This window comes from Eretmochelys imbricata, chromosome 10, assembly GCF_965152235.1.
Source record: "Eretmochelys imbricata isolate rEreImb1 chromosome 10, rEreImb1.hap1, whole genome shotgun sequence".
Classification (NCBI taxonomy): Eukaryota; Metazoa; Chordata; order Testudines; family Cheloniidae; genus Eretmochelys; species Eretmochelys imbricata.
Window position 1 is genome coordinate 609,341 of NC_135581.1, and position 25,590 is coordinate 634,930.

The following is a 25,590-nucleotide window of genomic DNA, read 5'->3' on the forward strand; positions in this document are numbered from 1 at the left end:
TTGTTGGAGGGGGCAGGGAGAGGTGGAGAGTGGCGATGGGGGCGAGGTTGTTGGGGGGGAGGGGAGAGGGGAAGCGCGGGGGGGTGTTGGGGAGGCAGGGGAGGGGCGGCGCGGGGGGAGCGTAGGGGGGCGGCGCAGGGGGGTAGCAGGGGGTGTTGGGGGAGGGGCGGCGCGGGGGAGTGTTGGGGGGCGGCGCGGGGGGGTAGCGGGGGGTGTTGGGGGAGGGGCGGCGCGGGGGAGTGTTGGGGGAGGATGTTGGGGGAGGGGGGCGCGGGGGGTGTTGCGGAAAGGGCGGCGCGGGGCGGGGTAGCGGGGGTGTTGGGGGAGGGGCGGCGCGGGGGGGGTGTTGGGGGAGGATGTTGGGGCGCGGGGCGGGGTAGTGGGGGTGTTGGGGGAGGGGCGGCGCGGGGGGGGTGTTGGGGGAGGATGTTGGGGCGCGGGGCGGGGTAGCGGGGGTGTTGGGGGAGGGGCGGCGCGGGGGGGGTGTTGGGGGAGGATGTTGGGGCGCGGGGCGGGGTAGTGGGGGTGTTGGGGGAGGGGCGGCGCGGGGGGGGTGTTGGGGGAGGATGGCGGGGCGGGGTAGCGGGGGTGTTGGGGGAGGGGCGGCGCGGGGGGGGGGTGTTGGCGGGGACTAGGCGGACTCAGACCAGCCGAGTCATCGATGTCAGCAGGCGACAGCGGCGAGCGCCGAATCCTCGAGTCCGCCCGGAAAAGGGGCCAGGCCAGGCCGGGCCGGGCCAATCAGGGCCGGGGGCAGGCGGGGTTGTGGAGGGGGTAGTTTGGACTTGGGAGGTAAGTGGGGGTCAGGGTAAGTTGTGGGAAGGGCATTGGGAGGGGGTAGGGTAGGTTGTGGGGGATTGGAGGGGTGGGGTAAGTGGGGGGCAGGGTAAATTGTGGGGAGGGCATTGGGAGGGGGTAGGGTAGGTTGTGGGGGATTGGAGGAGGTGGGGTAGGTGGGGGGCAGGGTAAGTTGTGGGGGGGATTGGAGGAGGTGGGGGTAGGGTAGGTTGAGGGGGATTGGAGGAGGTGGGGGTCAGGGTAAGTTGTGGGGAGGGCATTGGGAGGGGTAGGGTAGGTTGTGGGGGATTGGAGGAGGTGGGGCAGGTGGGGGTCAGGGTAAATTGTGGGGAAGGCATTGGGAGGGGGTAGGGTATGTTGTGGGGGATTGGAGGAGGTGGGGTAGGTGGGGGTCAGGGTAAGTTGTGAGGAGGGCAGGTTGTGGGGGATTGGAGGAGGTGGGGTAGGTGGGGGTCAGGGTAAGTTGTGGGGGGGATTGGAGGAGGTGGGGGTCAGGGTAAGTTGTGGGGAAGGCATTGGGAGGGGGTAGGGTAGGTTGTGGGGGATTGGAGGAGGTGGGGCAGGTGGGGGGCAGGGAAAGTTGTGGAGAGGGCATTGGGAGGGGGTAGGGTAGGTTGTGGGGGATTGGAGGAGGTGGGGGTCAGGGTAAGTTGTGGGGAGGGTATTGGGAGGGGGTAGGGTAGGTTGTGGGGGATTGGAGGAGGTGGGGTAGGTGGGGGGCAGGGAAAGTTGTGGGGAGGGCATTGGGAGGGGGTACGGTAGGTTGTGGGGGATTGGAGGAGGTGGGGGGGGTCAGGATAAGTTGTGGGGAGGGCATTGGGAGGGGTAGGGTAGGTTGTGGGGGATTGGAGGAGGTGGGGTAGGTGGGGGGCAGGGAAAGTTGTGGGGAGGGCATTGGGAGGGGGTAGGGTAGGTTGTGGGGGATTGGAGGAGGTGGGGTAGGTGCGGGGCAGGGTAAGTTGTGGGGGGGATTGGAGGAGGTGGGGGTCAGGGTAAGTTGTGGGGAAGGCATTGGGAGGGGTAGGGTAGGTTGTGGGGGATTGGAGGAGGTGGGGGTCAGGGTAAGTTGTGGGGAGGGCATTGGGAAGGGGTAGGGTAGGTTGTGGGGGATTGGAGGAGGTGGGGCAGGTGGGGGGTCAGGGTAAGTTGTGGGGAGGGAATTGGGAGCGGGTAGGGTAGGTTGTGGGGGATTGGAGGAGGTGGGGGGCAGGGTAAGTTGTGGGGGGGATTGGAGGAGGTGGGGGTCAGGGTAGGTTGTGGGGAAGGCATTGGGAGGGGGTAGGGTAGGTTGTGGGGGATTGGAGGAGGTGGGGGGCAGGGTAAGTTGTGGGGAGGGCATTGGGAGGGGGTAGGGTAGGTTGTGGGGGAATGGAGGGGTGGGGCAGGTGGGGGTCAGGGTAAGTTGTGGGGAGGGCATTGGGAGGAGGTAGGGTAGGTTGTGGGGGATTGGAGGAGGTGGGGCAGGTGGGGGTCAGGGAAAGTTGTGGGGAGGGCATTGGGAGGGGGTAGGGTAGGTTGTGGGGGATTGGCGGAGGTGGGGGTCAGGGTAAGTTGTGGGGAGGGCATTGGGAGGGGGTAGGGTAGGTTGTGGGGGATTGGAGGAGGTGGGGTAGGTGGGGGGCAGGGAAAGTTGTGGGGAGGGCATTGGGAGGGGGTAGGGTAGGTTGTGGGGGATTGGGGTAGGTGGGGGGCAGGGAAAGTTGTGGGGAGGGCATTGGGAGGGGGTAGGGTAGGTTGTGGGGGATTGGAGGAAGTAGGTTTGGGGTAACATATTAATCCCCTCATTTACAATGTAAAGTCAAGGGCACATGTGCATGAGACCTGAAAGAGCAAGTTGGCAGGAGGAACCTCAGCATTTCCCAGGCCAGCTGTGTGCCTGGGGGCTGGGCCTCACAAGCCATCTTAGTAACGCTCCAGCCCTGGGCAGTAGAGAGTGAAAGTTACCTCCATCGGAGGACTCTTTTTGCCCAGTGTGACATGAATTTGGAGGATCTCAAATCATTTCATAGCACGGGAAGCAGCCATGTCACAACTGAGTTTAAGTGGGTGCCCCCTTCAGTCAAGAGGCCAAAGATCACAGAGTCTGAACTGTTACCTCTGACGGAATGTCCTGGGGAGCCCTGTGGCCCATTGGCAGGGGGCAGATGAAGCTTTGGGTGGAGAGGGCTGCAGTAGCTTTTGGTCAATTCACTTTAAAGAGAGAGTGAGCCCCAAACACACTGTAAACCTTTTGTGAATTTTCTTAATCCAGTCCCTAAAGCTGTTGGTAAGACTATGCCCCTGGCAATATACCCTCTGGCTGGTGATAGTGTTGAGAGTTTGGGGAGTAACTGAGCTCTTACATCTGTGTGGTGTGAATAGAAAAGTTACAAGTTCTGTTCCTGGTGCAAAGGCTACTTCCGTCTTGCAGCATATTGTTTCCTGTGGCATCATTTGGCATTGGTTAGAAAGGCCAGGGAGTAGAAACAGTATTCCATGTGCCAATGCTGAAGAAAAGTAAATAGTTCAGGATTTTAACATCTTTTATTATATGCCAGTATGACTGGCAAATATGGGCAGAAAATAAAGGAGTACTTGTGGCACCTTAGAGACTAACCAATTTATTTGAGCATAAGCTTTCGTGAGCTACAGCTCACTGTGTGTATAAAAGATCTTCTGCACTTTCCACAGTATGCATCCGATGAAGTGAGCTGTAGCTCACGAAAGCTTATGCTCAAATAAATTGGTTAGTCTCTAAGGTGCCACAAGTACTCCTTTTATTTTTGCGAATACAGACTAACACGGCTGTTACTCTGAAATATGGGCAGAGTTGCTCAGTACACAGAAGGGCTTAGGGCAGTGGTTCTCAACCAGGGGTATGCAGAGATCTTCCACAGGTTACATCAACTCATTTAGGTATTTGCCTCGTTTTACAACAGGCTACATAAAAAGGACCACTGAAGTCAGTACAGACTAAAATTTCATAGAGACAGTGACTTGTTTTATACTGCTCTATATTATTAGACATTGAAATGTAAGTACAATATTTATATTACATTTGATTATTTTATAATTATATGGTAAAAATTAGAAATTAAGCAATTTTTCAGTAATACTGTGCAGTGACACTTCTGTATTTTTGCGTCTGATTTTGTAAGCAAGTAGTTTTTAAGAGAGGTGAAACTTGGGGTACTCAAGACAAATCAGACTCCTGAAACGGATAGAGTAGTCGAAAAGTTGAGTACCACTAGCTTAGGATAACTAGTATTTATCACTTTGCCCTAATATTTCCTGCCTCTTTCTTACCTGGCTGTGGGTTTTCTCTCACTGAGGATGGTGTCCCAAGAGGTGGAGAAGGGTTCAGTGGGATGCTTTTATTTAGCACTGTCATAAATATAAAGGGAAGGGTAAACCCCTTTAAAATCCCTCCTGGCCAGAGGAAAAATCCTCTTACCTGTAAGAAGCTAAAGGTAACCTCGCTGGCACCTGACCAAAATGACCAATGAGGAGACAAAATACTTTCAAAAGCTGGGAAGAGGGAGAAAAATCAAAGGGTCTGTGTCTGTCTGTATGCTGCTTTTGCCGGGGACAGAACAGGAATGAAGTCTTAGAATTTAGTAAGTAATCTAGCTAGATATGTGTTAGATTATGATTTCTTTAAATGGCTGAGAAAAGAGCTGTGCTGAATAGAATGACTATTCCTGTCCGTGTGTCTTTTTTGTAACTTAAGGTTTTGCCTAGAGGGATTCTCTATGTTTTGAATCTAATTACCCTGTAAGGTATCTACCATCCTGATTTTACAGAGATGATTCCTTTACTTCTATTAAAAGTCTTCTTGTAAGAAAACTGAATGCTTTTTCATTGTTCTAAGATCCAAGGGTTTGGGTCTGTGGTCACCTATGCAAATTGGTGAGGATTTTTACCAAACCTTCCCCAGGAAGTGGGGTGCAAGGGTTAGGAGGATTTTGGGGGGAGAGATGTGTCCAAACTACGTTTCCCAGTAAACCCAGATAAAGTTTGGTGGTGGCAGTGAAAATCCAACGGTAAAATAATTTTGTACCTTGGGGAAGTTTTAACCTGAGCTGGTAAAAGTAAGCTTAGGAGGTTTTCATGCAGGTCTCCACATCTGTACCCTAGAGTTCAGAGTGGGGAAGGGACCTTGACAAGCACACAGACAACATGCTTGGCCTTTTGCAATCTCAGTAGACAAGACAGTATTATTCAGATAAAAATGACCAGAAGATGGATTGAACCCCAAACTGTACCAACTATTTTATTGATTGTAATAATAATACCTAGCTCTTATATAACGCTTTTTTCCAGTGGATGTCAATGTGCTTTCCAAAGAATGTGCGTACCATTTCCCCCATTTTACAGATGGGGAAACAGAGGCACTGAGAACTGTACTACCACTCTTTTATTTGGCTAGTACAGTGGCATAATGTATGCAACGTTGTATTTTGTATCTGAAAGAGTCCTGGGAAGTAGCGATAATGTTCGTAACAAATACCCTAGAACATCAGTGTTAAGCCCTATGTGCATTCTGAGCTAAAACTTGATAAATATGCTTGTTTGCCCTAATATAATTTCTTGTCTCACTGGTATGTTCACTTTCCCCAGGAAGGGGATAGGATTAATCCTAACTAAAGCTATATGCGGAACTCCTACAGGTACCTGTGAAGTTGAAATCTTATTTGGAATCTTTTATATAAAGATCAAAATAATTTGTGCTGTTGGGAACTTATTTTTCTTTCTTCAGTATGAGATATGGATTGATTTGATAGAAGGTATTCACAAATGTGCGTATAGATAAATATTTTGCTTGAATGTGTGCATCTAATTGCAGTTTATTCCTTCTGCAGCTTTCTAAACGTAGTGTAACATTTCAATGGCTACCCAGATGACTGATGGTCATCGACGGTTCCTCCAGGTGCTGATGTCTCATGGAATAATGGAAGGGTCGGTGGCTAGAACATTACACAGGGACTGCTGTGAAATCCATAAAGGTTAGTCTCATTTCCTTAGAAAAATAGCAGTGTAGTGAATGAGAGAACAGAGTAAAATTGGGCTTTCTATTGCACCCTTCATATTCTGGGTATCCCAAAGTGCTTTCCGGAGCTACCAGTTAGGTAACATGTTGACTTTGTAGGCAAATTGCATGCTCAGCAGTAGTACACACCTAGCCTTACCAAGACCTCTTTTACTCAGGAAAACGTTGGTCAGATCATTGAGGTTATTACTGACACTGACCCATTTAAAACTGGGATCTCTCTCGTTTTCCTGGTCAGAAGCCAGTGAGATGGGCAGAGGGGATCTTGTTTTAATGCTCTAATCCAGGACTTTAGAATTCTACATGAGCAGCAGAGGTTCACTTGCACAGATCTGATGGCAGGAGTGGGGCCTAATTATACAAGCAGAAACAGCAAAATTGACTATAAATACACAGTAACAGCTGAATGAAAAGGAGATTTTCTTTAATTTCTTTGAACTACCGTAGTCAGGGTGTTATGTAGGCAGAAATATTTCAGAGAAGTGTGCTTTTTAAATGGGGAATTTAGTAGGTCCTTTCCACATGAAGTAACATGTCACTAGTTCCAGATTGCAGTGTTAAATCTGACTAACAGATGTGCATCAGCCTCAGTTTACAAACAGCTGCATTCCTGGCTAGCATATACCCTGTAGAAAGTTACATTAAAATAATGTTAATTGTGTAAACAGCCCAAATAAAAACAAAGAAATTTAGGGTTAAACCAATTCAAACCTCACCAAAAACATGTAAAAGCTTTTACAAAAATAACAAGGAGTCTGGTGGCACCTTAAAGACTAACAGATTTATTTGGGCATAAGCTTTTGTGGGTAAATAACCACTTCTTCAGATGGGTGGGTAAAAAACCACTTCTTCTGTTAGTCTTTAAGGTGCTACCGGACTCCTTGTTGTTTTTGTGGATATAGACTAACACGGCTACCCCCTGATACTTTTACAAAAATAGTGTCTTTAGATCTGCATATTTAAAACTTTATTCATATTTGCAATTAACAGTTTTTAAGTAATGCCTTTTTGGCAGTGTTAAATTTGCCACTTCATCCTTTATTGGAAGGCTTTTCTTTGGAATTTTATATAACATATTTGCCTGGGGGGAAAAGTATCTCTCAAGGCTAAATCTTTCCACCAGATTTAACTACATATTCACTAGTCCCTCTAGACACAGTAGTGACCTCTGTACATTATAAAACAGGAATTTTGGTTTTGTGCTTTCAGTTTAATTTGAAGTTCTTTTTCAGTCTTCAATGGTATAGGAATGTGTAATCAATTTAGTTTTGATGTTTCAGAACTGCTTACTATCTGTATTATACCTTCACTAATTTTGAAAATGTGATGGACAAACTGAAATTAAGCTGAAATGAGTAACATTTTTAGTTAATTAGTAATTTTTAGCAGTAGGTGATACAATCTGATAAAGTGAAAATTAAACTGCTGCTTGCAAAACAAAAACTGAAAGCGTCAAAGGTCACAAGACCTACATCTTTCACATATTTGCAAACAAGACTAATTGGAAAGTAATTAGTACAAAGATATCTACAGGCTTAGGTCTGTAGATGCTTCTGAACCTGAATAGCTTTACCAACTGATGCTACTCCTCACGTGAGTAAAGAGTTTGTAGGATTGGGCTCTAAGGCAGCTTCTGAAAGTTATTAAGATAAGACAGTTTTGGGTAGAAAAAAGTTAAGTGACTTGTTTTGTTTAAGAAAAAAGCCTAGTCCTCTGGATCGAGAGGAGTCAGCTGAATTGGTTCAGGCACCTGATAAGGATGCCCCCAGAAGCTTCCACTGGAACTTAACTGGGCATGTCTCACTGGGCGGAGGCCCCAAGGCTGACCCGGGACACAGTGGAGGGATATTCTCTTCCACCTGCTGGGGAATCCCCCAGGAGGAGCTGGAACCTGTTGTGGAGGAAAAGAAGATCTGGCCCTCCCTGCTTTCTATGCTGCTGCTGCAATCCTCACCAGGAAAAGCGGCATAAAGGAAAAAGATGACGATGATGATGGAATCCAGGTAGCTCTAGAATATTAGTTGGCTTAAATCTTGGCTCAAATTAAGTTGGTATGCGGTAGTACAGCATACCAATGCCTCTTAAGGTACTTTCTTGTTTTTCAGAATCTCAGATTTAATGGGAAAAAGTGACTCTCTAGCTGTTATGACTGCAAAGAAAACCTCAACACTGTGAACTGAATACAACCAATGCAGAAATACCTACACGAGTCTGCAGAGAGCCTGGAACGATAGCTCAGAGGGTGAACTGCCCCTTTCATCTTAGTGAGGGGTATGGGTTTGTGTACATGGAGGAGCTATTGTAGAATCAGCTAGGGTTTGAATTTTAAAGCACGCTAACCCCCCCCCCCCCATGGGGAGTTATTCTGCACTAAGGGTGCTATTTTGTGGTTTAGTTTAATCCACTTCCAAAGTAAAGTCTATTCCAGTCTATTTCCCTGTGTAGACAAGCCATAAGTCAGGTGCCCAACGATAATTTAATTGTCACCATTGTTCCCTATGTGAGAAAGGGGAAGGAGAGATCACAGAACTGCTCAATCTACTGTGAACTACCTTTAATTTTAGCACTATTGGTGGGGTGGTGTTTGGGAGATACCACTACTTATTTTTGTTCCTTAATCAGAATGAGCCCAGCAAAGTCAGTGGGCATATTCAAACCCCTCAGAAGGGGAGCCAAGATAAGGAGTCCAGTGAAGCTCAGAGAGCAGGAACAATCCTATTTTAAACATTTGTGCAATCTCCCATGAGCAATATCTTATTGTGGTGACTAACATGAGTAAAACAAGGGAGAGTACCATTGCTTCCCCTATACCCCTCAAATTCAAAACTGGCTTAATTTTTTTCCTGAAGACACACAAGTCATTGTGCCTTGTTTGATAAAGATATGTATTGTAATTAGCAGAGATGTCCTGAACCAGAGGTCTGGATCAGAGCAACATTGAACATTACAGCAAACTTTACAACTTGGTCCCAGTTCTGGTATTTCCAGTAGAGATAAGAAAGTGTCATTACCACTATACAAAGCACTGGTGAGATTTCATCTGAAATACTGTGTGCAATTCTGGTCTCCTGTGTTCAAGAAAGATGGATTCAAACTGGAACACGTCCAGAGAAGGGCTAATAGGATGATCAGATGAATGAAGAATCTACCTTATGAGAGGAGACTTAAGGAATTTGGCTTGTTTAGCCTAACATAACAAAGGCTGAGGGGAGATCTGATTGCTCTCTGTAAACACATCAGAGGGATAAATAACTCTTCTCCCTCCCTGGCATTTAAGTTAAGTGCCAATGTTGGCACACATGGATATAAACTGGCCGTCACCATGTTTAGGCTTGAAATTAGATGAAGGTTTCGAACCATCAGTGGAGTGAAGTTCTAGAACAGCCTTCCATAGGGGCAAAAAACCTAACTGGTTTCACAACTGGCCGCTTAAGTTTATGGAGGGAATGGTATGAGGTTGCTGACAATGGCAAGTGGCCCACCTGCAACTGATAGTAGCAAGTATCTCCAATGGCTGGAGATGGGACATTAGGTGGGGATGGCTCTGAGTTACTACAGTGAATTCTTTCCTGGGTGTCTGGCTGGTGGGTCTTGCCAACATATTTAGGGTCTAACTGATGGCCATATTTGGGATCGGGAAGGAATTTCCCCCCCCGGTCAGATTGGCAGAGGCCCCGGGGATTTCCCATCTTCCTCTGCAGCATAGGGCATGAGTCACTTGCTGGTTTAAACAAGAGTAAATGGTGGATTCTTCATAACTTGAATTCTTTAAATCAAGATTGGCTGAGTTACTGAAGTCCTCAAGAGGTTATGGGACTATTAGAGGAGTGGGTGTTTGAGGTTCTGTGGCCTGCAATGTGCAGAAGGTCACACTAGAAAGATGATCGCTATGATACCTTCTGGCCTTAAAGTCTATTTCTAGGCCAGTGAACTACAGTGCAGTAAAAGGTTTCAGAGTAGCAGCCATGTTAGTCTGTATTCGCAAAAAGAAAAGGAGGACTTGTGGCACCTTAGAGACTAACAAATTTATTTGAGCATAAGCTTTCATGAGCTACAGCTCACTACTTCAGTCAGATGAATGCATCCGATGAAGTGAGCTGTAGCTCACGAAAGCTTATGCTCAAATAAATTTGTTAGTCTCTAAGGTGCCACAAGTACTCCTTTTCTTAGTGCAGTAAAAGTTAGTTAAATAACTTATCAGAAAGGGTCATCTGTCAGGAAGATTTCCTGACAACAGAGTAGCACACCATAAAACTCCCACCTTCTAAGTACAGTGTATTCAGTCTATATATACATACAGTTAGTGTGGGATAAAACAGGTTGTGAAATTACTCAGATGTGTAGGAGTTTTAAAATGTTAACCACAATAAATACTCTACCTTAAAGGCCATGTGCCAAGTCAGGAGATTTTGTGAACAAAAGGATCCTGTACTTGAATCATTGAATAAAACATGATTTTACTTTCTTTACATTCATTTCTTGAGCAAACACAGCAACGTGACAGAGCTTTGCTTCCAAGGGCAAATACATTATGATTTTCCTTGTTTTCTAACAGCATCTAAATAGACCTAGTCAGTATATGCTTTATTTATTGTAGCATTACTGATGTATACTAAACTAGGAAGTGTAGCATTTAATGTAGTTCTTCAAAGTTCTCTATATTTCTGGATATGGACTTCTTTATTGAAGCAATGTGTCCAGATGCACTGGATGTCGTTAAAGTGTAGTATCATAATATCCTTGAGATCACACCAAATCTAACATGCTATAGAATTAGCATAATTCAATTCAATTAAGCTAAAGGGTTAACCTCCCATGTCTATATCATCAGATGGTTGTATTCCAAGTGCTAGGACATTAGAGTGTGAAATTGGTTTTAAGTGTAAGAGGACACAAAAACAGCCCCTTTCAAATTCATAGAATATCAGGGTTGGAAGGGACCTCAGGAGGTCATCTAGTCCAACCCCCTGCTCAAAGCAGGACCAATCCCCAACTAAATTATTAGGAACCAAGTTGTAATGGGGTTCTGCTCACCATAGGTGCACCTTGTGGCTGGGTCTGGAATTGGCTTTCACCTGGTTTTGCTCCTCCTTCCATCAGTTGCTCACAGTGTGACCTCTCTCTCCATGACTCAGGGCGCTTCCTCTTCATGACCTAGCCCTCCAGCCCAGTCACTGTATAGTACTCCCCCTTCTTCAACTAGAAGAAGCTAGTTCCACTAGACAAGCTGTCCATATGCTATCTCAGGCAGTCTTCTATTCCAAGAATAGGTCCAGTGGCTAGTAGGGGAACCCAGGTCTACCGACTACTTCAAGTTCCAGATCCTATGACTGAGCAGACCTAAGCTGCTAATCATAGACCTGTTGCTGTTTCCCTGGGCTCTGTCCTACCCCATCTTTTTATCTCCTGGCTTATCTTTGGGTTTATCATGGGAGCATACTGTGTGCCTCATGGCTACCTCACCCTTCCCAGCCTCCCTAGTGCAGGATAGAATTCTAGGGCTTACTCTCCCCCTGGATTTCCTTCTTGTCCCTGGACAATTGCCTTTCCATCTAGGAAGTGACTGCACAGCCCTTTACTGCTTAACTTCCTGTCTGTATACTCCTAGCCCTGCTTCTGCAACAGGTGAGGTTCATCTGTAAGTAGTGCTTATCAAGCCCTGGCCTCCCTCCAGGTGCAGCATATACAGTTAACCCAGTCAAGGCTTGTGTGAGGCAAATACTCCATCACAGTTGTGCAATAGCTGACCTGTGGAACACCATAGCTAGATGAAGTGATCACATTCCTTTCTAATGTTTGTCACGCTCACTTTTTCCATCATATTTCAAATTATTTTGTAAGTTTTTGGGGGTAGGGAGCATCTTTCTGTATGTATGTACAACACTTGTCTTAGTGGGGCTCTGATCCTGATTGGGCCTTAGATCGCTACCGTGAATCAATAACTCCAGAAGTGCTTTTAGAGTATATTCATCGGTAGGATTGGAACATATGAGAGAAAGTGCTCCACATGTCTAGTGATGTGTCTCTGGACTCACTCCCAGCACCCGTCATGGTGGTGCTCAGAATGACTGACTATTTTAAAACTTCAGTTAAAACACAAATATGCAGGATTGTTCAGGATAGAATTGTTTTATGTCCGATTCTGTTAAAGGGCCTTTTGCTGATTAAGCTGTGATGTAAGTCTCTCCAGTGTATAAAACACATTGTAGCAAACCTGAGAGAGCAAGGCAAACAACTGCAAACATGACTCAAGCTGTGCTCTTACTATCCCTATAATGTCCTCAGCAGTTTGTGGGGGAAGCCTTTGTCACTGCTGGTCACCTCTGTAATACTCTCTCCTCTTTCTAAAAATCTAAAGACCTGTATTTGCATTGTGTGATAGAGCCTAGCATGAACCCTTGTTAAGGTGCTTGCTTTGGTAGAAGATGGTGTGGGGGAATGGCATTCTTTTCTGAAAAGAACTGTGATCCTCCCGCCTGCTGTTTCCTCATTTTGGGCTGGGGTATTTTAAGCCAGTGGGTCTCAACCTTTCCAGACTACTGTACCCCTTTCAGGAGTCTGATTTGTCTTGCGTATCCCAAGTTTCATTTCGCTTAAAAACCACTTGCTTACAAAATCAGAAATAAAAATACGGAAGTGTCACAGAACGCTATTACTGAAAAATTACTTACTTTTTCATTTTTACCATATAACTATAAAATAAATCAATTGGGATATAAATATTACATTTCAGGGTAAATTATGTAGAGCAGTATAAACAAGTCATTGTCTGTATGAAATTTTAGTTTGTTCTGACTTTGCTAGTGCTTTTTATGTATGTTGTAAAACTAGGCAAATATCTAGATGAGTTGATGTACCCCCAGGGATATACATGCCCCTGGTTGAGAACCACTATTTTAACCTACCCTTGACCCCACTTGCCTCTTCAACTACTGCCCCATTTTTTTAATTTCTCAATTCATTAAGTGCACTGACTACAATCACTGTTTGGAGTTTCTCTCCTCCAAGTCCATCCTAGACGTTCCCCCAGTCAAGCTTCCACCTTTCACTCCACTGAAAACTCTCTTGCCAAAGTCTCCAATGACCTCTTCTTAGCCACTGCTTAGAACCAGTACTGCATACTCATCTTCCTTGATCTGTTAGCTGCCTTTTGACACTGTTAACCATGCTCCTCTTCTTTAAATCATGTCCTTCCTTGGCTTCCATACCTCTGTCCTCTCCTGGTTCTCCTCCTACCTCTTTAATCTTCCCTTCAGCATGTTCTTCGGAGGATCCTTCTCGTCCTCCCTTCACCTTTGTGTAGGTGTTCCACAAGGCTCTGTTCTTTGTCCCCTAGTCTTCTCCTTCTACAGCTTATCTCTGGGTAATCTCATCCACAAAGACAAATTCAATAACCATCTCTATGCTAACGACACACAGATTACCTCTTTACTCCAGACCTGTCTCCTTCTGTCCAAACTAAAATTTCATCCTGTCTCTCAAAAAGAAAAGGAGTACTTGTGGCACCTTAGAGACTAACCAATTTATTTGACATCTCCTTGTGGACATTTAACATTTAAGCTCAGATTGGCTAAAACAGAGCTGCTTTCCTCCCTCCTTTCCAAGTCTAGCTGCCTCCTTTCTTGATCACTGTGGACAATACTGTCATCCTGCCTGTAACTCAGGCCCATAACTTGGCTGTTGTCTTTGACTCGGAAATCTCTATATCCTCACCTCTAGGCTTTGTCTAAATCTTATCTATTCTTTATGCATCACACCTCTAAGAAATGGCCTTTCTTTTCCATCCACACAGCTAAAACTCTTGGCCAAGCTGTCATTACCCTGTCTCTGGATTCCTGCGACACCCCTTTCTAGCCTTGACAAATTAAATCTTTCCCTACTCATATCCATTCCGAATGCTGCTGTAAAGATCACTTTCCTAGGCCATCGCTTTGACCATGTTGCCCCTCTCTTTGCATCCCTTTACTGTTCCCCCTTCTCTCTCACATCAAACACAAGGTGCTTGTCACTTTCTAGGCCCTTTGTGGTCTAACACGCCCACCCTCCCCCCAGCTATTATCTCCAGTTTGCTATCCTGATTTTGATCCTCGCCTATGATCATCCCCTGGTGGCAGCCTCCATTGCCCACTTACTAAGTTTTCTTGCAAGCGCCTTTGTGCTGTTTTTCCCATGCTGCCCCTCATGCTTGGGAGGAACTCCTCATACACATCTGTAAAACTAACTCATTATCCTCCTTCAAAACTCTCCTTTGCCATGATGCCTACAAAAACACGTCCTACACCAGCAGATTAATTATTATCTATCATGCTGACCAGTATTGTCTCACTATTTCTGTGCGCACCCTGTCTGTATGCATATGTCAAGTCGTGTCTTATCATAGAATAGAGTCATAGAATATCAGCGTTGGAAGGGACCTCAGGAGGTCATCTAGTCCAACCCCCTGCTCAAAGCAGGACCAATCCCCAATTAAATCATCCCAGCCAGGGCTTTGTCAAGCCTGACCTTAAAAACGTCTAAGGAAGGAGATTCTACCACCTCCCTAGGTAACGCATTCCAGTGTTTCACCACCCTCCTAGTGAAAAAGTTTTTCCTAATATCCAACCTAAACTTCCCCCACTGCAACTTGAGACCATTACTCCTTGTCTTGTCCTCTTCTACCACTGAGAATAGTCTAGAACCATCCTCTCTGGAACCACCTCTCAGGTAGTTGAAATCAGTTATCAAATCCCCCCTCATTCTTCTCTTCTGCAGACTAAACAATCCCAGTTCCCTCAGCCTCTCCTCATAAGTCATGTGTTCCAGACCCCTAATCATTTTTGTTGCCCTTCGCTGGACTCTCTCCAATTTATCCACATCCTTCTTGTAGTGCGGGGCCCAAAACTGGACACAGTACTCCAGATGAGGCCTCACCAATGTCGAATAGAGGGGAACGATCACGTCCCTCGATCTGCTGGCTATGCCCCTACTTATACATTCCAAAATGCCATTGGCCTTCTTGGCAACAAGGGCACACTGCTGACTCATATCCAGTCCACTGTCACCCCTAGGTCCTTTTCCGCAGAACTGCTGCCTAGCCATTAGGTCCCTAGTCTGTAGCTGTGCATTGGGTTCTTCCGTCCTAAGTGCAGGACCCTGCACTTATCCTTATTGAACCTCATGAGATTTCTTTTGGCCCAATCCTCCAATTTGTCTAGGTCCCTCTGTATCCTGTCCCTGCCCTCCAGCGTATCTACCACTCCTCCCAGTTTAGTATCATCCGCAAATTTGCTGAGAGTGCAATCCACACCATCCTCCAGATCATTTATGAAGATATTGAACAAAACCGGCCCCAGGACCGACCCCTGGGGCACTCCACTTGACACCGGCTGCCAACTAGACATGGAGCCATTGATCACTACCCGTTGAGCCCGACAATCTAGTCAACTTTCTACCCACCTTATAGTGCATTCATCCAGCCCATACTTCTTTAACTTGCTGACAAGATTACTGTGGGAGACCGTGTCAAAAGCTTTGCTAAAGTCAAGAAACAATACATCCAATGTTTTCCCTTCATCCACAGAACCAGTAATCTCATCATAGAAGGCGATTAGATTAGTCAGGCATGGAAGATGAATCCATGCTGACTGTTCCTGATCACTTTCCTCTCATGTAAGTGCTTCAGGATTGATTCTTTGAGGACCTGCTCCATGATTTTTCTGGGGACTGAGGTGAGGCTGACTGGCCTGTAGTTCCCAGGATCATCCTCCTTCCCTTTTTTAAAGATTGGCACCACATTAGCCTTTTTCCAGTCATCCGGGACTTGCCCCGATCGCCATGAGTTTTCAAAGATAATGGCCAATGGCTCTGCAATCACAGCCGCCAATTCCTTTAGCACTCTCGGATGCAACTCGTCCGGCCCCATGGACCTGTGCACGTCCAGCTTTTCTAAATAGTCCCTAACCACCTCTTTCTCCACAGAGGGTAACAGTTTTTCTTGTAGGTGTTTTGGTTTTTTTTACATGTAATAATTACATGATTTGGCAAGATTTCCAAGTGTGATGGGGCGCTTTTCATAGAAGTTTTTTTTTTTTTTTTAAAGTTGCATTTGAGGAATAATTAGATGAAGTGGAGAAGTTAAGCATTTCTCGGTGAAACTCACCTTTAGTTAGTCTGCTGTGAAATCAAAACTGAGCACCATGGATTTAAAATCCAAAGTAATCTTAGTCTCATTTTGATTTTTGTTTAATGCTAAACCCTAAAAAATTATGAATATTGAAGATTATGGTATAGATGTCAGTGAGCTGTAGCTCACGAAAGCTCATGCTCAAATAAATTGGTTAGTCTCTAAGGTGCCACAAGTACTCCTTTTCTTTTTGCGAATACAGACTAACACGGCTGTTACTCTGAAACTTTTCTTAGTGTGGTTCTACTCTGAAAAGTGAATATTACATCGTTTCTGAGTTACTTTTGCTTTAAATCCATTCTGAGTCAAAGTGGAAAGATGCAATGGGCTGTTTTTACATTGTCACTTTTCAGAGTAGAAGTTCACTTTTCTCTCCTTTGTAACTGACAACTGCACAGCTGGAGATTAAGTACACAAAATAGTGTAATATACCATATGCTTAGATGTCAAGTAAGATGTGTAAATAAAGGGCCTGTCATATTTCTTAAAGTCCTTACTAACTTTGTTTATAATCTTTTGTCCTAAATAAGGGATCCCTAGGTTTGTATTTGCCCTTGTATGTATTCTGAAACTTACTAGGAAGCTATGGTTTCTCTGACCAATCCTATGTGGTAAAGACTCCCTTGTCTTTATCTCTGTCATTATTTTGCTATTACTTTCCTTGTCTAAAAGAGGAGATGAATATTCAGCCCAGTGTCTGAGTCAGAATGATCATTAACCAAAAGGCAAAGCAGCATTTGGTTTGCTTTATATTCACAGTCCCTAGGAGAGGCACAGAGACCTCCAGTACAGATCCAGTCCCTTGTTCCAGAGGCGACCTCCAGCTTGTGTTCTGGCCAGGGTCTGTTGATCTGGTTTATTATTAAAATAAAATCAGATTGTTTACAATGTTCCATTTAGGTACTACTCTGCTGGTCTGTCAACTGCCTTTGAACTCAAATAATTCCTGCCAAAGCAAATGCTCCAATACGCTCCTATGCTTGTAGATAATGAGCTCTGCTTCTAATGCTGCCACATGTTATTGTCCATGTGCATATCTACTGAGTGATCAGGGCTGGGACTCATTTATTTACAAAGTGGATAAAGAACACTAGCTGGTTCTAGCATATGCTTCGTTTTCTACGCTGTGAACAACTTCGCTTGCTCCATCCACTCCATGCATCAAGCGGGTATTGCAGTGCTGCCAGGAATGGTGCACCTCCCATCTGGGAGAATATGCTGGTTAAAAGAAAGTGGAAAAAAAAACTGTTGGGTTCGTGTCTTGTTTTTAATGTTAACACATTTCTCGTTTATTTGGGGTTAGTTATGTGTATTTTGTTTTTAGTAGAGGCACTTGAGGGAGGGTGGGCTGCTTTTCTTAATTTTACTGTTGTTTTATAGGCCATTTAAGTGGCTCTTTTATTAGTCTATTCTATGTAGGTGCTCCCACTGCTCTCATTAGTGTACCTTCCAAAAGTGTGTGGTTTGGATCAGTCTTTCATCTGTGTCCCCCCAGGAGAGAATTTTTTCATCCCTTTCCCCTTGAGAAAATGTCCCTGTTTTAGCTTAGGGAGTAGTCTCTGTAAATGTTTTCCTCAAACTAGGAATAGTTTATAGGAGCAGAAGAGGAGGAAGGTTTGAAATACTTTCCTCATGGATTGTATTTTCTAAATGGACAACCTACCCTAAATTCTCAATTACTGAGGGGCAATCTTCACTCATTGCTATATTTGCTTTCCACAATCAACTCTCTGTATGACTTTTCATGAGTGTTGTACCTGAATACTTTGGATGCTAATATCTAAACTGTGTTCTTAAATTTATTCACCTAAATTTGGGTTATTGCTAATTATGCACTATATGTATCTTATGGACTATCCACAAATACAAAGTTTGTTTTTAAAATTTAAGCACTATACCCAGATGTACAGACACTCCTTTTTTCTTAACCTGTGTACTATATAATTTTTTAATATTAGCTTTAATGAAAAAATTTAAACAGTTTAAGCGTGGCACCCTTTATTTCTCCTACACCACCACCAATAGGTCTGCAAACTAATTTTACAGTTGTTAAAATTATCGAGCACAGCATTTGATTTCCCTCCATGGGAAGAGGATTTGCTAGTGCAAGCAGACTTTCATCTAAAATTCAAATGGTGTAGTTGTCGCCCAAAAGAATATTCCTCTAGTGACCACTCCTTCAGATCTCTCCTTAAGACTCACTTCTGCCATGATACCACCTGACCATGGTCAGGCAAATCATTAATGTGCAAACATGCTTATTTTACTCTTACCTTGTTCTTCGTTTGTCAATGTCATCCACCTTTGGAGTCCTGCTATAAACCTAGATTGTGAGCTCACTGGGGCAGGGACTGCCTTTGTATTACAGATTTGTGCAGCACTTATCACAACGGGTCTAGAACCCTGGCTGAGGCCTCCAAGTGCTCCTGTAATCACAGATAATATCTCTTGTAACTGAGACAGTCTAAAGCCCTTTTAGTGACCACTCTTAATACGTCTGAGATATCTCACAAGAAATAACTTTATTGGCTAAAAAAGTTGTGAAATATTACTTAATGCTGCTTCTAAATATTTAGGGTGAAAACCTAGTCCCACTGAAGTCAATGGGAGTTCTGGCAGAATCTTTGCTTGGAGCTTGTGCTGTGCCTATGTGGGGACCAGGACGGGTTCACCTGCTTTCTTCCATGACCCAGTGATGTCTGTGATGTAATTTCTGCTGCTAAATTTCTTGCTTATAGGATGTGGCACCAAATGCTACAATGGCATGTCCCTGAAATCAGAATTTATTATCAATCCATGGTATGCAGGTAGCAAAGCTGTTTCTACATTGTGAAAAACAGAGCACGAAAAGAAACCAGGAAACCACAAAAACAGAATAGAGCACAGATATATTTGTTCATTATACACAAGATTTAATCCTATATGGTAACTTTTTATTCAATTTAAAAACTCCATTCAGCTGGAATGGATAATGTTGTGGATCCCAAAGAGCCAAGCAACAAACATAAGAGTCCGTGAGCACGGCTACTGAAGTCGCAAGGGCTGGACTCTTCTGAAATCTGGTGTTGCGTTTGTAATCAGCAGTGATATGAAAGGAGCACAGGACAAGTACATGCCAGCTAAATGTAAAAGACAGGTTCAAAACTCTGTCTGGGTGTCACAAGCTTTGCTGCCCAGGACTGGGTTTCCAGTAGTGTGAGATTGGCTGTCTGACTAGCTAACCACCTTTTTTTAAAAAAATTTCCAGTCTACTATGCTCATGATAAGCTGGATGACTTCATCAATGTCGTTAACATCCATCTGCAGCCTTTCTTTATGCAGATCCGGAAAGGAATGTCTGAAGATGATGGGAAAACATATTACGCATTGGTAAGTGTGTGATATGTTGCCACCTTGTGGATTTAATGTCTAACTACTAGTAATGCTAACCAATGTCACATTTCAAAGATGCAGCAGCGAGGAGAATCATCTCTATACTTAACATAAAATTAACCTTCATGCATAACATATCAATGAAAAGTGCACATTCCTCCTAATACTTTTAGACTGGTAAGCTCATTCACTCAGGGACTGTATTTTAGCCAGTGCTTAACAAATACAGCTACTATTTCTCTCTGTGCTCCAAATCCTTGAGTTTGAGGTACCAATAGAAGTGCTGAAACAAAGGGTTATAATAGCAATGTTATTCAGAGCAAATACATAGAATCTTATGAGGATGTGTCTGCCAGCACGCTTCTCACACTAAGTGATGTTTTGTTTTGGCTGGGCTCCTTCAGTCTTATGCTGACAGCTGCTGTAGAATCTACACGTAGAACAGGGAAGCGTGAGGATGAACGGTTAACATGATAGACACGAAGGAACAGAACATGGCGGCAAGGACTGTAGTCGTGTTTGATTTATTTATCATAAATATTAAGAGGTGGTGCTGCGATAAGTGTGTGTGTTTTTTTTTTAAAAAAAAGAACCTTTTTTCCCCGCTATATGTAACGTCAGCTGGAAAGCTCTCAAACCTCCCCAACATGGGTTTTTTGCACCTGCTAATAAAAAATTCATCCAGTAGAAAAGATCTGCTAGGAAATGATTTACAAATAATTTCCGGATTGTAAATGTCAGCGAGAGATAGAGCATTGTCTGGCGATTGCACAGGTCTGGGAATCGTGCTCTGTGCAACCTTGACCAACGCCTTTAGCTCCTGGTTCCTGTTTTCCCATGTATAAAATAGGGCTACTAATACATCATGGTAAAAGGTGCAAGAGCAATACAAAGTATTGTTGTTTTTCATAATCAAGAAGTGCTGCCTGTTAACCATAGTAAATTACTATTTGCTATTAGGTATTTTCATGATTTTTTTGAATGTTGTTCTATTATATCCCTTTCATCTCAACTTACCTCAGAATCTAAACATTTATCTGAAGTACTGGCTTATTATAAGTGAAAAATTCAGTCTCTTCTTAGTCTCCATTTGTGCACAGTGTAGAGTGTTTGCTCAGGAGAGGTCGAGGGCTGGAATACGGGGGTCCTGCAAGGGCAGGATTGAGGTGTTTTTGTTAATAAAAGGCTTTATCTCAAGAAAGAATGCTCCCCTTCATGCTGTTGCAACAAGCAACCTTTATGTTAATTTAAAATAATACATGCTTTGTTCTGGCTGGAAGTACAAAGGTAGTTTGAGTTCAATAATTGTTATTTTATAGGTGAATCTGGCAGAAACTGAAATAACTAAGATGGCATCTGACTATACAGAAAATGAGTTAGAATTGTTCAGAAAAACTGTAAGTACTGTAAGTCAGCTCATTACTCAGCAAATCAGACTGTTGGGGGAATGGTCTCCTCTTTAAAATAAACGGAATAGTCTGTGAAATCTGCTTGAAGAGTATTATTGCTTTAGTTTATAATTGTTAGTTGTAACACAAATCAATTGAAAAAAATAGAAGTGTGGCATAAATCTATTCCCTCTTGGGGATAAATTAGTGTTAAATCGAAATCAATGAGAAAGCGCTTCTCAGAGCAAGACTTGGCAGACCTGCTTTTAGTTTAAAAATCATCTTTCTGCAGCAGCACTGTCCCAGAATTCCCAGCAATGACTGGGTAATTCTGTCTGGGAATAGAAGGTTTCAGGACCCCTTTAATCTACAGTAGCTTTTGACAATAATAACCTAGTACTAGGATTTGAAGATTGCTACGAAGTGGATTGTATATTGTTGGTTTAGTCAATGACTCGTATGCATTGATAGCCATGGACAATGCCGCCTAACAAGACAGGCAGACCGCTCTTGAAGAGTTTTCAAAGGTCCAGACTCCCCCATTGGGTCCATATGCAATGTCCTGCTTCATGTGAACCAATGGTGTCATCAGTAGCATTTCCCGTGATAAGAATTCAGTATCTTGCTTTTTGTTGGTTTCTTGTTATAATATTGTTTGGTTCTGTTCATAAAGAGTATAGTGAATTTCTGTGACTGCTCAGAGACTGTATATGTTTTGGGCCTACCGGTGCGAGAAATACATCTGCCCTTTATGGACAGCAAGGGTGATGTGTCGCTTACCTGGAAGAAAATCCTCGCTTGCCTCAATGTGAAGTTTGTCCAAAAAGTCTCATCTACACTTACAGCTTTCAGAAATATTCCCGTTGCTGGTCTGAGACTGGTGCAGCTTCACTGATGACATCAACAGTGTAGACCAGTGTATAGGTTACCACCACTCTCATCTCGAGCTGCACTGATCAGAGACGCACTGTGCTGAAAGTGCATGTGTCCTGCCTTCACTAGTGCTCCAAGATTTGTTGCCATCACAGATTTTGCACTGAAGCTCAACCAAAGATGATAGAATTTTTGAAAACTGGCAGCACCAATTCAGCCTAAGAATGTCAAGTACATTTACTTGTGCACATGAATCCAGTTGGAACAGATGCCTTGCTGATGGATAAAGATCTTTCATCAAGGAAGCATGGATCTCAGGCCAAGTCAAGACACAGATTCCTCCCTGGTGTGGAGGATGCATCATATATTCAGCATCATTGCAGTGTATTAAAGGGGCTTCAACATTGCTTCCTGCAAGCTCCCATCTTGCAGTTTCAGTTGTGGAATTATCTCCCCTGTGGCAGGTTAACACTGCCAACAGCCTCTTAATTGGTTTAATTTCCTGAAATATTTGCATTATATGTTGCATTTTATAGTATATTTAAACTAGGTGCTGAAAAAAACCTCCACATTGCCATTAACCCAGAACTCGGGCTAGCCAATTGTATGTTTTTTCTCATCAGATATTTTTCTTTCTGCAGATGGATGCGATCATCGTATCAGAAAATGGCTTTGCATCTTCCACAAATATTTTAAACCTGGCTGACCAACTTAAAATAAAGAAAATGAAGAAAAAGGAAGCGGAGCAAGTGCTGCAAAATTTGGTGCAGGATAAGTGGCTCTCTGAAGTAATTGCTTTATCTTGTAGAGAGAGTGGGCATTTTAGTAGCTTTGACTGTTCTTTCATATTGCTTTGACAGCCAAAAGTGCAGCTCTGCTCTAAAGAGTGACTGTAAAAATGGTATTGGGTGAGCCAATTTTTATTGTCTCAATGATGCCGTATAAAATATGCTAAGTTTACAAGTCTTTGCATCTGGCTGTGCTGTAAGCTTACCCTAGGAGTTGACTCAGACAGAGCTCTTTTCTTCTCAGGTATCATCACTTAGTAGCAAAGGTTCTGCAAGCCAAACGGTATGCTCATGCCAGGCAGTAAGGTTGCATGGGTGTAACTGAGAACCTTGCTGACACACTCCCGCAGTTTCCACGCATAGGACACTCTGAACGCTTGCCGCTCCCCTTTAAATACTGAGTTAGGGAGGCGGTGGTGGCACTGCTGGGCTTAGCCCCCCCAGAGAAGAGCTGGAGGGACGCGCCCCGCCCCCCGCAGGTTGGCAAGCAGAGGTGACCATGTCCATCTGCGGTGAAGCTGCTGTGCTCACCCTCTGCTCTTGAAGGTGTTTCATCCTGAATCTCTACACCGTTCTCTGCGACGGGCTCCCTTGAGCTGGGGGAGACTTTCAGAAATGTAAAGGACAGGTAGGTGCCCAATTCCTACTGAAAGTGAGGAGGAAACTCCCCTTTGTGCCTTTGAAAATCTCTCCCTTCATTACATGTGTTAAGAAAGGGTGCCAGATTTTCTTCCATGATATTTCTCAATAATCTAGGTATTTTAGAGCTGTCCAGCTCTAAAGAGAAGCCCAGTTGCAAAGGTTGTTACATGTTGTTACATGGAACCCTACATTTTGTTTAGAATAATCTCTCTAACCTCTGTGGTCTTTGATGGAGGATGGGTGAATGCTTGCAGGGACCTGTGGCTTCCATGGTATGCATATTTATTAAAGACAAGGGAGTTTTTTTCCTGCTGTTTTATGCTAATTAGGTGCAGTGCTTTAAGTGGAATTTGAATATTGTCTTTGTATTAGTGATGGGTCTCTGCTGGATGCTGAAAAGAAATGAACATCAAGCTTTGCTTTTGCTAAAAGTTCGAGTGAGCTCAGAAAAAGGTCAAGAGTGAATTGTAAGAAACAATATTATAATCTCACAGTTGGTGTTGTTCCCTTAGCGAGATGGGGAGTATACCTTGCACACTCGCTGCATAATGGAGATGGAGCAATACATCCTCAGCAACTACCAAGACTTGGTGAGGAAATGTAACATCTGTCACAGCCTCGCCATTCAGGTAACATATTGGGCTGGGCTTCCTCAGTAAGTGTCTGCTGTTGAGAAACATTCCTGCATGATGGTAGCTAAAGCATGTGATATTTTTCTTTCTGAGCATTTGTTCCATGTTCAAACTGCTGTTGTAACCTGGCAGTGGAGTCCACAGTACACAAAATACCTATTCTGTTGCTGCCACTATAACTATATGAACTTGGAGAAAGTGAACTTAGTCAGTGAGAAACCTGCATTCATCATGTTGGCTCCTGTCCCAGTCAGCTGAACTGGGGGTGAATCTTTCCCATTTTTACATGTGCATGATGGTTGTTAGCTATTATAAACCACTGGACTCAACACATGGTGATTTCCCTGTCTGGTACGTGCACGCATCTTCACTCTTGCTTGCGTCAAGAACTCTAGAATAAGCCCACAAACTGCACTGAGGAGCTGGGCAGCGGCATCCCCACAAGCTCCCAATCTTGTTCCCCTGATAAGTGGCTGGGACCTGAGCTCCTTTTCTCAGCTGCCAATCCCCCGTTACTCATTCCCTGCCTCCTGCAGCTACTTCTTCCCTCCAAGTCTTTCCCAACAGGCATGCTGTTCTGACACTCCTTTTCCCACCCACCTGTCCCAACACCCTTTGGCTCCCAAGCCTTCTTGCTACGAGTCTTTCCATGACCCCAACAAATGCCCGTTTCCCAGCTCCCAAGTAGTATTTCCCTGTAACCCATGCCAGCCTCTGTTTACAAGGATCCTCCAGCTGGAAATGAAGTAAAATTCTCTGGAGTTAGTGCTCTTAGTTCGGGTGAGTAAGGCAGACTATGGCTCTTTCCAAAGATGACATGCTTTGTAGCACTGAGAGGGAGACCAGAAATGCTTTCTATTGACAGTAACATTTCTCATTTCAGAGTCAAGTATGTGAAACCTGTGGAATTGGAATGCACTTGCCTTGTGCTGGAAAATATTTCAAAGCTCAGATGGAACCACACTGTCCCCACTGTAATGAGTTTTGGCCACATGAGATTCCAGGTAGCAAGCAACCCATCTTACAACTCTCGTCTAATAATACCTGGGCATGGACGGAGATATTTAATGGTGATACTTAAGTTACTGTAGTCATGATGAGATGACAGTGGATTGAACTTTCTTACTTACTGGAAACGTCAAGTATTTCAGCTGGTGGATCTTGCTTTGGTAATTTTGTGCACCTATAACCGTCAGGGTTGTGCCTTTACTCCTGGAGTCCTAGACCCTCTACTACCAGCAGTATGTTGAGTGAAAAAAAATCTGGAAATATTCAGTTTGTTGAAGCAGAAGCTTCTCGGAATACCTCAATGTAACTAATGAAATGGAACATTTCTAACGGAAGTCACAAGCAAATAGGAGTTTACACATTTTTAGCCATTTAGAGAGAATTTGGAGCTCATGAAAGTGTATTGTCAGGGAAACAACACAAACCAGTATTTTGTTCACTAACATTGCATTTTTTCTTCAGAGATAAATCGGCCAGATTCCCAGTTGCCTTCAAGTGCCCCGAGGGAGAGGAGAGGAACCTCATCCTCAGGAACAAGGCGGCGTTAGAAAGACCAGCTTCAGTTAAAGCAGCCATGTTCTTTCACTGTTTTACAGATGAGCCCAATTGCAGTTTACTTCAGCGTTAGTGTAAAATGTGTCATTCTGAAAGTAGGAATGCCCAGGGAACAAAGTCAATTTTCTTTTTATGGTTTGTTTATACTCTGCTAAAACCTTGCTAGAAGTTTGAAAATAAAACTGTTCTGACCTTGGCCTCCCTGCTCAGTTCCTGCACTGTTAAGGTCAGCATAGCTATAGTGGAGGCTGTCATGGTATGTGTACATAGCTACCATTATTGCCAAAGGGGGGTGGGGCATTATGCCTATGTAGGAATGGGAGATTTGACTGCTGCTGCCTCA

The 25,590-nt window shown here is 44.1% G+C and overlaps 1 protein-coding gene across 3 annotated transcripts; it reads left to right on the top strand.

Annotated features, from left to right (window-relative positions):
* Positions 1–668: 668 nt before the first annotated feature.
* NSMCE1 (NSE1 component of SMC5/6 complex) lies at positions 669–25,443 on the top strand. 3 transcript variants are annotated; one of them, XM_077827651.1, is made up of 8 exons: positions 669–792; positions 5,640–5,783; positions 19,237–19,358; positions 20,681–20,758; positions 22,264–22,386; positions 23,565–23,681; positions 24,568–24,688; positions 25,155–25,443. In XM_077827651.1, the coding sequence occupies exons 2-8, from the start codon at positions 5,666–5,668 to the stop codon at positions 25,238–25,240; spliced, it is 765 nt and encodes a 254-aa protein (XP_077683777.1). In that variant the 5' UTR covers positions 669–792; positions 5,640–5,665; the 3' UTR covers positions 25,241–25,443. The 3 variants fall into 3 exon arrangements, with proteins under 3 accessions (XP_077683777.1, XP_077683775.1, XP_077683776.1); XM_077827649.1 differs by having other exon boundaries at positions 670–792; positions 22,264–22,410; XM_077827650.1 differs by lacking the exon at positions 669–792 and adding an exon at positions 3,730–3,811 and having other exon boundaries at positions 22,264–22,410.
* The last annotated feature ends 147 nt before the right edge of the window (positions 25,444–25,590 follow it).

Excerpts from the sequence above, each read along its gene's own strand:
- NSMCE1 (XM_077827649.1), top strand. The coding sequence starts at position 5,666 with ATGGCTACCCAGATGACTGATGGTCATCGACGGTTCCTCCAGGTGCTG. Across the intron at positions 20,759-22,263 it reads TAGAATTGTTCAGAAAAACT|ATGGATGCGATCATCGTATC; the intron begins GTAAGTACTGTA and ends TTCTTTCTGCAG. Across the intron at positions 24,689-25,154 it reads TTGGCCACATGAGATTCCAG|AGATAAATCGGCCAGATTCC; the intron begins GTAGCAAGCAAC and ends TTTTTTCTTCAG.